Source organism: Elephas maximus, chromosome 15 (assembly GCF_024166365.1).
Source record: "Elephas maximus indicus isolate mEleMax1 chromosome 15, mEleMax1 primary haplotype, whole genome shotgun sequence".
In the NCBI taxonomy this organism is placed as follows: Eukaryota; Metazoa; Chordata; class Mammalia; order Proboscidea; family Elephantidae; genus Elephas; species Elephas maximus.
In genome coordinates this window covers 45,003,190-45,016,885 of record NC_064833.1, presented here as the reverse complement: position 1 = coordinate 45,016,885, position 13,696 = coordinate 45,003,190, and the positions used below count along the sequence as shown (strand labels likewise).

Genomic DNA, 13,696 nt, shown 5'->3' with positions numbered 1-13,696 from the left:
CTCTTTCTATTTGTCTGTTTCTCCATCCTCAGTAAATATGCCTCATCCTTACCCTGCTGACTTATGGTCACAAGATGGCTGCTGCATCTCCAGGCTTCACATCTTTGTTCTAAGTGGAGATGAAACGGGAAGGGCAAAAGAGTGAAAGCGCTTTCTTCTCCAAGCCTTTGCTCAGAAGAAGCCCTGGTGACAGAGTGGTTAAACACTTGGCTGCTAACCAAAAGGCTGATGGTTTGAACCCTCTAGCTGCTCTATGGGAGAAAGATGTGGCAGTCTGCTCCTGTAGAGACTGCAGCCTTGGAAATCCTATGGGGCAGCTCTACTCTGTCCTATGGGGTCACTCTGAGTCAAAATTAACTCGTTGGCAATGAGTTTTTTTGGATGCTTCCCAGACACTTGCACCTCCATCTCTGTGAGAACCATATCACATGCTCAAACTCTATTTACAAGGGAAGCTGGTGACTGGTCATATAGCTTTTCAGCCTCAATATAGAGGAGGGCAAGGGTGAAAGTGCTTGGGAATGGTGTTAGATGAGCCACTTGAGAGTGACCTATCGCAACCTCTTACCAAGTGGAATATGGGTATAATTTTCGTCAATTATTTTCAAAATAGTTTCTATAATAGTTTTTAATTAGCTACATATATCACATTCTTTCTACATGCTATTATGTTATCTATTATTATTTTAAAATTCTTTTAAAATCACATTGTATTTTGAAAAAATTAATTTGAATTCATCTCATTTATTCTGTCTCTGCTTCTATCTTGCATTTCTTTAATATTTGGAAATTTATTTTTCTTCACAGCTGTAACAAATGTTACAATGTTAATTGTTATTATTTTTTTTTTTTTAGTGTTCAACACTGACCCTTCTGGAATTTATTACAATGTAAAATATGGATCCAAACTGATTTTTCTCCATAGTGATATGTAATTACATTAATATTTATTACATCATTATTTTTTCCCTTGTGAATTTTCTAGCTTTTCTTATAATAATTAATTTTTTTTTCTGGAATCTGTATTCTGTGCTATTGGTTATAATACTACCTGTTTTGATTATTGGTCTTTGTAATATATTTTAAAATCTGACACGGCATCATCATTACCTAAAAAAAAATTTCCTTGACATGATTCATTACTTATTCTTTGGATATATTTCATTATCAAATACACACAGCATTTATGTATTTATTAACCACTTAAAAATATGGTAGAAACTCTAAGTTCCTAGGATACAAAGAAGAAATAGACAGGCCTTGACACCTGAGGTGCTCATATCTAGTATTCAAAACCAAAACCAAAGCTGTTGCCCTGGAGTCAATTCCGCCTCATAGCAACCGTATAGGATAGGGGCAGGGGGAACTGCCCCATAGTGTTTCCAAGGAGTGGCTGGTGGATTTGGACTGTCGACCTATTGGTTAGCAGCTGAGCCCTTAACCACTGTGCCACCAGGGCTCCATATCTGCTATAGGATATTTAAACACAGGATTACAACATAAAGTAATAAGGGTTATAAACAGATACAGAGGAGATAGCTGTAGTATACAAGGGAGCAAGTCTCCAACTCTACCCGAATGGTTTTTGGAAGCCATTACAGAGGAGAGGCCATTTGAATTGGACCTTGAAGGAAAATGTGCTCAATTTGAGGGAGGGAATGAACAGCCTAGACAGAGGCAGCAGCACGTTATTAAAGAGAAAGGCATCTTCTGAGAGTGGTAAGAACTCAGTATGGGTGGAGCGTAGTAGGGCTTCTGTGGGGACAATGGCAGGAGATGGGAAAAGAAATGAGTCAGAGCCAGATTATAACGGACGTTATACTCCATTCTGATGTTTGGAATTTACTTTCTGACAATGGGGAGCCAGTGGAGATCTCTATACAGGATACATGGGAAATGCTATTGCTAGCATTGTTCTAATAAACTCTACCGGGGCAGTTACAAACTGTATTTTTGGCTTGGTCTTCCTTAAAGGATAGTGAATCAACATTTCACGAACTGTATTTCTTAAAACAATGGATCTATGAGATAACTAAAGTGGTATACAAAAAAGGGTTCTGTGGTCAATTAAATTTGGGAAATGCTAAATATCAAATATGTTTCATTAGACATTACTTCTCAGAGGCTGCCACAGGTCATGACTCCTCCAAATGGGGAAATAATAACCAGTGTTTCACAAATTTATTTAGCCACAGAATCTATTTTTCTTTATGAGGTTTCTTAGGCTTACTGTTCTGTGGGATGCACATTGAAAAACATGGTTCTAGTGTTTTTCCAAGGAGCCCTGATGACACAGTGATTAAAGTGCTTGGCCACTAACCGAAAGGTCAGCAATGTGAATCCAGATAACCTCTCCATAGGAGAAAAATATTGCAGTCTGCTTCCATAAAGATTACAGCCTTGGAAGCCCTATGGGGCAGTTCTACTTTGTCTTATAGGATCAATATGAGTCAGAATGGACTTGATGGCACACAACAACAACAGCAGTGTTTCATGTGTTGGAATCAACTTGATGGCAACTAGGAAAAAAAAAAAAGTGTTTCTCCATCATACTTAGCTGATGCTTTGTCTTAAATATATTCTCTTCTTGTCAAAAAAAGAAATCGATCATTCCTATTTTTTTCCAGAGTTCTAGTCCAGAATGAATGTTAAAATTTTCAAAGGTCTTTCTTCAATAAATGTCATTTCCAATAAAATTGCTATGTGCTAACAGGAGAATGTTGGTGCTATCAAGGTAGTAAGAGAGTGTGGCATCGTTTAACAGAGGTAATTTTAGGAATTTAGGATATTTCTGAATGAGAAGACAATCATCTGATTTAGATGATCCTTAAGTACATTTCATTTTAGTTAATCAATTAGAATTATTTTCATTGGAGGATAAACTGAGAACAGTACTTAGTTGGTAACATGGACTGAGCATTTCATTGGTTAAGGTTACAATCTATGTTTACCAAATGACTTTTATTGTCATTAGCTTTATCAAACAAATCATCCATTTTTAAATATGTTTGTTGTTCCCAGGTGTCTACTCAGTGCTGCTATAACAGAAACACCACAAGTGGGTGACTTTAACAAACAAAAATTAATTTTCTCACAGTTTAGAAGGCTGGAAGTCTGAATGCCGAGTGCCAGGTCTAGGGGAAGGCATTCTCTCTCTGTCAGCACTGGGGGAGGGTCATTGGAGATCTTCACGGGACAAGGCATCTGTCTTCTCCCATCTCTGCCTAATCTGCTCTTTTTGTATCTCAGAGTGATTGGCTTAAAACACATCCTACACTGATATGGCCTCCTAACATAACAAAAAAAATCCATTCTCAAATGGGATTATAACCACAGATATGGGTTTTTTTTGGCGGGGGTGGGGGTGGGGGTTAGAATTTACAACACATATTTTTAGGGATATGATTCAATCCATAACACAAAAATCCATTTTGCTTAATACTGCTACACATAAACACATCTTTCTTTTATAACTGTAAAGGTTTGAGGAAAAAAAAAATTACAATGGTGATCAAACAGATAAGTAACTTGTAAAGAACAAGGTCAGGAAGGAAACAAGGGAACTAATATATTTTGTGATGTTTACTTTGGGTTGCAAAATATGTAATAGTAATAAAAACTAATATTTATGTAATGCTTTCTGACAAAATATTACATGTAAATTTTTTAGCTTTTATGCTTTTTTATCTATATTTATTTCTTTATATCTTTGAATCTTCTTTATATTTTTGTGTTTTAGAGAAAAAAATCAAAGTCCTTCTTGTAGAGTATGGACTTACATGGACATTATAAATCAAATGATGTTATTCCCCTTAGCATTTGGCCATCTTCCTTCTTCCTTACACTCTTGTGGAGTTGGTTGCCCGTCTTTATTTTGGAAGAAGCAGTATCTCCCTGATACCGTGTTTGTAGCAGCCTCCTTACTGAAATCTGCCCATGAACATAAGATGTGAAACATGTCAGTTGAGTTTTGGTCATGTGGAGTCTGTCATCAATTATTGACTTTTCCTCACCTCTCTTCTGCTATCTCAGATGAATCATAGAAATTAGGAATAAAATTTAGTCCTATCTCCTTATACTTCAGCGTGTTAGTTACCTGTGACAGTTGAAAATGTTTGAGTGTTTCCCCTTTGTGAAATTGTGGTGTGAATGAATTGTTTTGCTTTTGTGTTGTTAATGACAGTATAAAAGTCTTAGGTAGTTTACTTTTATTGTTGTTAATGACAGTATAAAAGTCTGAGATGAATTTACTCTTGAGGTGCTAGAGCTGAAACAGAAATTTTTAATGAAATCAATTGTAATTTTTTCAAGAGAGTTACTTTCAAACTGATGTTTCCATCAAAAAAGTCTTTCTAAGAAGCAGGATAAGTGCTTTTTTAACCTTGCCAATAAAGAAGCTGAAAATTCATAGCAACAAAAGACTAGCTTCAAAAGCTCACAGTTCTCATAACCATTTCCATTTCTTAGACCTTTTAGGAGACAGTCCCAGGCTTCATTGTCTTTATTGTGTTGTGAATAATTTGTATTTTTGTCAATGTATTATACACCCCTGTGTATGTGTATGTATAAGTCCTCTTGCTGGGTATTTACCATATAAGCTAATATCCACTTTTAAAGGTTGATTTGAACTTTTCAAATTTTGAAATACATGGAAACGTAAAAGACCACTATCTTTATAAAGAACCAGTCAGATGTGATTAATTAGCATTACAGGAATTTGATGTGTGGTAATCAGGTGAGAAATTTTTAATTTATTTGTTCAAACACTGAAAAATATACAGCTGACTTCAAGTTATGTCATTTTACACAAGATACACAGGAAATTTAATAAAATTTGAAAAAGAAATTTAAGACATATTTTCGCATATTCTATTTATGTTTTGGGCATACTATCTTCCAAGGGAAACCCTGGTGGTGGTGTGGCTAAGAGGAGCTACGGCTGCTAACCAAAAGGTCAGCAGTTCAAATCCACCAGACACTCCTTGGAAGCTCTATGGGACAGTTCTACTCTGTCCTACAGGGTCGCTATGAGTCGGAATTGACTCAACAGCAACAGGTTTTGTTTTATTTTTTTTAGTCTTGCAAGTAAAGGGACTAGCAGATTTTGTTTTTATACATTTCATAATTTAGATTCATGAAAATATGATTTTTGGATGATAAAGATGCCAGAATTTTCACTATAATAAGAAACCTGGAAGCTTAAGATCCTTACTTTGATTTTTATAATAGAATTTTTATTGAGGTATAATGTGTATACCATGAAATTCACCCACTTAACATGTGTAATTTATTGGTGTTTAGTATTTAGTGGTTTCACAGAATTCTGCAACCATCATCACCATCTAATTTTAGAACATTTTGATCACCCCAAAAGAAAGGCCTATGCCTGTTAGCAGTCTCTCACCATTTTTCTTTCCCCAACAATCCTAGACAACCACTAATCTACTTTCTATCTCTATGAATTTGCCTATTCTGGATATTTCATATAATTGGAATCTTACAATATGTGACGTTTGTGATTTTCGTCTTTCACTTAGCATAATGTTTTTAAGGTTTATCCATGTTACAGCATATATCAGTACTTCATTCCTTTATTGCTGACAACTATTGCATTGTATGGATATCCTACATTTTGTTTATACATTCATCAGTTGATGGACATTAGAGTTCTTTTCATCTTTTGATTATTATGAATAATCCTGCAGTTACCAATTGTGTGCAAGCTTTTGTGTTGACGTATGTTTTCATTTCTGTTGGATATATATATATGTATGTACAAGTGGAATTGTGGGGTTATGTGATACTTCTGTGTTTAACATTTTGAGGAATTGCCAAACAGCTTTTCAAACTGGCTGTACCATTTTACATTCCCACCAACAATGTATGAGGCTTCCAGCTTCTCCACATTCTAACCAATACTTGTTTTTACCTGTCTTTTTGTTTGTAGCCATACTAGTGGGTGTGATGTTGTATCTCATTCTGATCTTGATTTTCATTTCCCTAGTGACTAATGATGGTGAACATCTTTTCATGTTCTTCTTGCCCATTTATATATCTTATATGGAGAAATATCTTTTCAGATCCTTTGCCCATATTTTAAATTGGGTCATTTGTCTTTATTATTGAGTTTTAAGAGTCCTTTTTATGTTTTGAATACTAGACCCTTATCAGATAGATGATTTGCAACTATTATTTCCCATTCCATGGGTTATCTTTTTCCCTTCTTGATACTGTCTTTTGACATACAAAAATTGTTAGTTTTGATGAAGTACAATTCTTTTTTTATTTTTTTGGTTATGATTTTGTTATTGTATCTAAACAAGTTTCTTTACTCAAGCTCCTGGAGATTTACTCTTATGTTTTCTATTATGAGTTTTGTAGTTTGATCTCCTATATTTAGGCTCATGGTTCACTTTGAGCTAAATTTTGTATCTGGCATGATGTGGACCCAACTCATTCTTTTGTATGTGGATATCCAGTTTTTCCAGCACCACTTGAAATAGTGTTCTATCCCCATTGACTTGTCTTAGTTATCTAGTGCTGTTATAACAGAAATAACACAACTGGGTAGCTTTAACAAATTCATTTTCTCACAGTTTAGGAGGCCAGACGTCCAAATTCAGAGCTCTGGCTCTAAAGCAAGGCTTTCTTTCTCTGGAGAAAGTTCCGTGTCTGTTCCACTTCATCTCCCTGATTCTTTGGACATCTCCATGTATCTGGGCATCTATCTTACTCCATTGCTGCTTTTTAGTTTGCTTGTTTAATCTCTTTTATATCTCAAAAAAGATTGACTCAAAATACACCCTACACTAATCCTGCCTCATTAATATAACAAAGACAACCCATTTCCAAATGGGATTATAAGACATAGAAGTTAGAATTTACTACACATATTTTTGGGAGACATAATATAATCCATAACAGAACCTTTGTCAAAAATTAGCTGACTATAATTATAAATGTTTATTTATGGACTCTCAATTCTATTTCTCTATTTTTATGCCAGAAGCACAGTGGCTTGATTACTGTAGCTTTGTAAGTAAGTCTGAAATTGAAAAGCATAAGTCCTCCAACTTCGTTCTTCTTTTTCAAGATTATGTTGGCTATTCTTGGGTCCCTTGCTTTTCCATATGAATTTCTTCAAAAAAAGACAGCTGGGGTTTTGATAATCATTGAAATGAATCTGTAGATTACTTTGGAGAGTATTGCTCTCTTAACAATATTAAGTCTTCCAGTCTATGAATATGGAGTGACTTTCCACTTATTAGATCATCTGTAATGTCTTTTAATAATGTTTTCAATGTACAAGTCTTGTATTCCTTTTGTTAAGTTTATTCCTATTTTATTATTTTCATTGTTACTGCAAATGGAATTGTTTTCTTAATTTCCTTTGGACATTGTTCATTACTGCTGTGTAGAAATACAATTGATTTTTCTATGTTGATCTTGTATTCTATAACCTTGCTAAATTTATTAGTTCTAATTGGAAAAGTTTGTGAGGGATTGATATTAATCTTTAAATGTTCTTATTTTGATTTTTGATGGCTTCCTTTGATGCTTACCCTTTGCTGATGTTAAAAGGCAGGCAGGGCCTGTAAATGAAGCAGAAAGGTGGTGTTTATGCTGATTGTCCCCTTTAGGACAATTGACTTCTATTAGAGTGAAAGTGAATGACTCTAAATGAAAGTGTTGGGTCTTCACTTTGCTCACTTCTACTAAACAATGATGAATGCCCCACCACTGCAGTACATGCTTAACTTTGAAACAAATTCAAAGGTTTTTATGGCTTGAATTCAGAACTATAGTTGGAAGATGCCTTTCAGAACAATCTGTCTCAATGGAACCCTGGGTGGGTGCCTGGCTCATTGCCCTCAATAACCTGTAACATACAAATTAGTCTAGAAACATCATTTAAAAGAGCCTTGTTAAGAAGTGTTATTCTGACCTCCTTTTGAGTAAGAGAGTTTGAGAACAAGGAGAGTTTGTTGAATCCCAGACATCACGTAAGGTAATACGAATAATAAATATTTAGTTGTCTTCCTACATGTTTCAAGGTACTTTTTAGTCATTAACCACTCTGCCAACTCAGTGGGGAAAATTAGCACTAAAAAATAATAATAATAGCTAATGTTGACTAAGTAGTTAATACGTGGCAGACACTGTCTTAAATCCTTTATATTTGTTATCTCCTGGTGGCGTAGTGGTTAAGTGCTACAGCTGCTAACCAAAGGGTCAGCAGTTTGAATCCTCCAGGCACTCCTTGGAAACCCTATGGGGCAGTTCTGCTCTGTCCTATAGGGTCGCTATGAGTCGGAAGCGACTTGACAGCACTGGGTTTGGTTTGGTTTGGTCATTTCCCTTAGCAATTTTATGACATCATTATTAATATTATTCTCCATTTTATTAATGAGAAAACAGAAGCAGAGAGGTAATCTGAGTTACTTAGTGTCATGCAGGTAGAGAATGGTGGAACCAAGATTTGACCCAGGTTATGTGGCCCCAGAGTCTGCCCTGCCAGAAGTTATAGAGAATTAGTTATATTCTTGAGCATGGATTCACATTCCAGGTCCCTGTATTCCAAGTTCCGGCTATGGGGGTCAGCTGTCTCTCTGTTAATGAAGAAGGAAATTTTCAATCAACATTTAAGAAATTTCCAAAAAAAGTGTACTCAAATTGTTATAAGTACCTCAAGTACTAAGGTACTAAGGACTTGAGATTAGACAGTCTTTCTCTGCAAGCATAATATCATATTACAAGTTAATGAAATAAACATTTAGAATTTATTGAATGCTTACTGTTTGTCAGGGTAAGTGCTTTACTTTTTCCAATTAATTGAATCTTCAGAAAAACTCTATGAAATAGGTATTATTATTAATATATTTGCCATTTATAGATGAAGACACTGAAGCAAGGATCTGAGTGATTTGCCCAAGGTCACTTAGCAATAAGTGGCATAGTCCTGACTGGAACCCGTGCAGTCTGTTCCAAAGTTCATGTCCTTAACCATTTTGCAGCGGAGTTTCTCTAAGTAAACAAATAATCACCTGAAATATGGTCACAACAGTGACATCAAGAATGCAGTGATAGAATCATTGTGCTTGTGCACGTGGAGGTTGGAGTCACTTCTGTATTGACTTATTTGATTTTGATGTGAATGTAATTTTTTACTTTTGGTAAAAGTAATTTGGAAACTTCAATTTAATATGGCACCTAAAAACAACAACATTGAAAACATCACATGGGTTTATTTTGATGGTTTAGATAATCCCCTACAGTTCCAAAATGCCTCAAACTCTGAAGGAAATTGGGAGTGCCCTCATGATCAAAGGTAAACACATCTGTATGGGGAGACCAAGGCAGCTCTGGAGTCCACCAAGGCTGCAGACAAGGCCTACACGTCAGGAGGAAAACTGACCCAGATAGAGCCGCTGTAGGGTTGCTGACCTGCACTGGACTCACTCCCATCCCACCCAAACACAGAGGTCTGAATACAGGAGCCCCACATCAGTAGTAGAACACGGTGTAGGAAACCTGTAAAACACTGTTCGAAGTAAAATGCAGAATAAACTCAGGGCAATGTATTTACTGCCTCAAGAAAAACAAACTATTATAATTTTGGTAGTAAAAGAGAAACATCACCCTGTATGGTTAAATTTTTCCTGTTATTTTCCAGATGCTTGTTGTTGTTGTTAGGTGCTGTTGAGTTGGTTCCGACTCATAGCAACCCTATGTACAACAGAACGAAACACTGTCCTGTCCTGTGCCATCTGCAAAATCATTGCTATGTCTGAGCTAGTTGCTGCAGCTACCATGTCAAACCATCTCATAAACGGTCTTCCTCCTTTTCACTAACCCTCTACTTTACCGAGGAGGACGTCCTTCTCCAGGGACTAGTTCCTCCTGATAACATGTCTAAGTATGTAAGACGAAGACTCGCCATCCTCACTTCTAAGGAGCATTCTGGCTATAGTTATTCCAAGGCACAACTGTTTGGTCTTCTGGCAGCCAACAGTATAATCAATATTCTTCACCAACACCATAATTCAAAGGCATCAATTCAATTCTTCTTCAGTCTTCCTTATTCACTGTCCAGCTTTCACATGTATATGAGGCAGTTGAGAATAAAATGGCTTTGGTCAGGTGCACCTTAGTCCTCAAAGTGGTATCTTTGCTTTTTAACCCTTTGAAGAGGTCTTTTGCAGTAAATTTGCCCAATGCGTCATTTGATGTCTTGACTACTGCTTCCATGAGTGTTGATTATGAATTCAGGTAAAATGAAATCCTTGACAATTTCAACGTTTTCTCCATATATCGTGATGTTGCTTACTGGTCCAGTTGTGGGGATTTTTGTTTTATTTATGTTAAGGTGTAATCCATACTGAAGGCTGTAGTCTATGGCCTTCATCAGTAAGTGCTTCAAGACCTCCTCACTTTCAGCAAGCAAGGTTGTATCATCTGCATATCACAGGTTGTTAATGAGTCTTCCTTCAATCCTGATGCTGCTTTCTTCTTCATATAGTCCAGGTTCTCAGATTATTTACTCAGCATTCAGATTGAAGAAGTATGGTGAAAGGACACAGTCCTGATGCACACCTTGTTTTTAACCATGCAGTAACTCTTTATTCTGTTCAAACAACTGCCTCTTGATGTATGGACAGATTCCTTATGAACACAAGTAAGTGTTCTGGAATTCCCATTCTTCACAATGTTATCCATAATTTGTTATGATCCACACAGTTGAATGTCTTTGCATAGTCAATAAAACACAAGTAAACATCTTTCTGGTATTCTTTGTTTTCAGCCAGGATTCATCTGACATCAGCAATGATATTTCTCGTTCCATGTCCTCTTCTGAATCCGCCTTGAATTTCTGGGAGTTCCCTGTCGATGTACTGCTGCAACTGCTTTTGAATGATCTTCAGCAAAATTTAACTTGTGTGTGATATTAATGATATTGTTCTATAATTCCTGCATTCGGTTGGATCACCTTTCTTTGGGATGGGCACAAATACTGATCTCTTCCAGTCAGTTGGCCAGGTAGCTGTCTTCCAAATTTCTTGGCATAGTGAGTGAGCACTTTCAGCATTGCATTCGTTTGTTGAAACATCTTAATTGGTATTCCATCAATTGCTGGAGCTCTGTTTTTCCCAAATACCTTCATTGCAGCTTGGACTTCTTTCTTCAATATCATCAGTTCTTAATCATATGCTACCTCCTGAAATGCTGAACATTGGCCAATTCTTTTTGGTACAGTGACTCTGTGTATTCCTTCCATCTTCTTTTCATGCTTCCTTCAATATTTTCCCCATAGAACCCTTCAATATTACAACTCAAGGCTTGAATATTTTCTTCAGTTCTTTCAGCCTGAGAAATGCTCAGCATGTTCTGCCCTTTTGGTTTTCTAACTCCAGGTCTTTGCACATTTCATTATAATACTTTACTCTGTCTTCTTGAGCTGTCCTTTGAAATCTTCTGTTCAGCTATTTTACTCCATCATTTTTTCCATTTACTTTAGCTAGTCTACACTCAAGAGCAAGTTTCAGACTCTCTTTTGACATCCATTTTGGTCTTTTCTTTCTTTCCTGCCTTTTTAATAACTTTTGCTTTCTTCTTGTATGATGCCCTTGATGTCATCCCACAACTCACCTGGTCTTTGGTCATTAGCATTCAAAATTTATTTTTGAGATGCTCTCTAAATTCAGGTAGGATATACTCAAGGTTGTACTTTGGCTCTCATGGACTTGCTCTAATCTTCTTCAGCTTCAACTTGAACTTGCATATGAGCAACTGATGGTCTGTTCCACAGCCAGCCCCTGGCCTTATCCTAACTCATGATATTAAACTTCTCCATTGTCTCTTTCAACAGATGTAGTTGATTTGATTTCTGAATGTCCTATAGGTGAGGTCCAGGTGTGTTGTCGCCATTTGTGTTGTTGCAAAAAGGTATTTCCAATAAATAAGTTGTTAGTCTGATCCTGAAGCCATATTTTCCAACTACCTATCCTTCTTCTTTGTTTCCAACTTTTGCATTCAAATCACCAGTAATTATCAATGCATCTTGATTGCATATTTGATCAATTCAGACTGCAGACATTGGTAAGGATCTTCAATTTCTTAATTTTTGACATGCATAAATTTGAATAATTGTCATATTAACTGCTCTTCCTTATAGGCATATGAGTATTATCATATCACTGATAGCACTATACTTCAGGATAGATCTTGAAATGTTCATTTTAAGGATGAATGTGACACCACTCCTCTACAATTTGTCAATCCTGGCATAGTAGACCATATGATTGTCTGATTTAAAATGGTCAATGTCCATTTCAGCTCACTAATGCCTAAAATATCAATCTTTATGTAGTCCATTTTAGTTTTTTACAACTTCCAATTTTCCTAAATTCATACTTCATACATTCCATGTTCCAATTAGTAATGGATGTTTGTAGCTGTACCTTCTCATTTTGCGTCATGCCATATCAGCAAAGGAAGGTGCCAAAAGCTTTAATCCATTTGTGTCATTAAGGTTGACTCTACTTTGAGGAGGCAGCTCTTCTACCACTTGTCTGTCAGTTTGTCATACTGTAGTGGCTCGTGTACTGCTGAAAGCTATGCCATTGATATTTCAAATATCAGCAGGGTCACTCATGGTGGACAGTTTTCAGAGGAGCTTCCAGATTGAGAAAGACTAGGAAGAAAGACCTGGCGATCTACTTCTGAAAAAAATTGGACAGTGAAAACCTTATGAATCACAGCAGAACACTGCCTGATACAGATGCTTCTTATACTACTAGAAACAGCTGTACAGTAGTTGACATTTGGATTAATTTACTGTTGATTTAGCCTCTGTACCTGCTAATCTAGTTTATTGAAATAATTTTCTAAAACTGCTTTCTCAAGCTGTCCTTTTCGTCCCTGAGTTAGCTCTCCAAACCTCCGAAACCCCAGTTCCCTCAGGACCCAACAACCATGGCTTCTGAGTGCACACCACATCCCACTTGTCTCTTCCCTCTTCGGTTAAAGCATAGCTCAAAGCCTCTCTTTTAAAACTAAATTTTTAAAAATATTTCCATATTTGTTTCAAGTTGTCTCATAATACAAAACAGCCTTTCTCCTCCTTTTAGCCACAACACATTTTTCTTCTTGTACAGATGATAGCTTGGTGCTTCTCCCCCACAGAAGTGACTCCAACCTCCACGTGCACAAGCACAATGATTCTATCACTGCATTCTTGATGTCACTGTTGTGACCATATTTCAGGTGATTATTTGTTTACTTAGAGAAACTCCGCTGCAAAATGGTTAAGGACATGAACTTTGGAACAGACTGCATGGGTTCCAGTCAGGACTATGCCACCTTACCCATCATATGCAAATAAAGATCATTGAAAGTCAAGTGTCAATATACAACGGATTTTTAAAGATACTTTTGTTGTATTTTCACTTTCAAGGTAACCTGTTGGCTTCTTTTCTCAAGTCCTCACACAGGCATTCAGGAATACCAGGATGGTGTGCCCAAGATCCCAACGGCCTGCATTACAGTGGAAGATGCAGAAATGATGTCAGGAATGGCGTCTTATGGAGCCAGAATCATCATTCAGCTGAAGATGGGGGCAAAGAGCTACCCAGATGCTGATTCCTTCAACACTGTAGCAGAGATCATTGGGAGCAAGTACCCGGAGCAGGTGAGTGAA

General features: G+C 36.6%; 1 protein-coding gene across 3 annotated transcripts in view; it reads left to right on the top strand.

The window, feature by feature from the left end:
• CPQ (carboxypeptidase Q) overlaps positions 1 to 13,696 on the top strand; it is a 534,503-nt gene that overhangs the window by 225,343 nt on the left and 295,464 nt on the right. For all 3 annotated transcript variants that reach the window (XM_049853887.1, XM_049853888.1, XM_049853889.1), the window contains exon 4: positions 13,480 to 13,687. In XM_049853887.1, the coding sequence (XP_049709844.1) occupies positions 13,480 to 13,687 (208 nt within the window). The remainder of the gene's footprint in view (positions 1 to 13,479; positions 13,688 to 13,696) is intronic.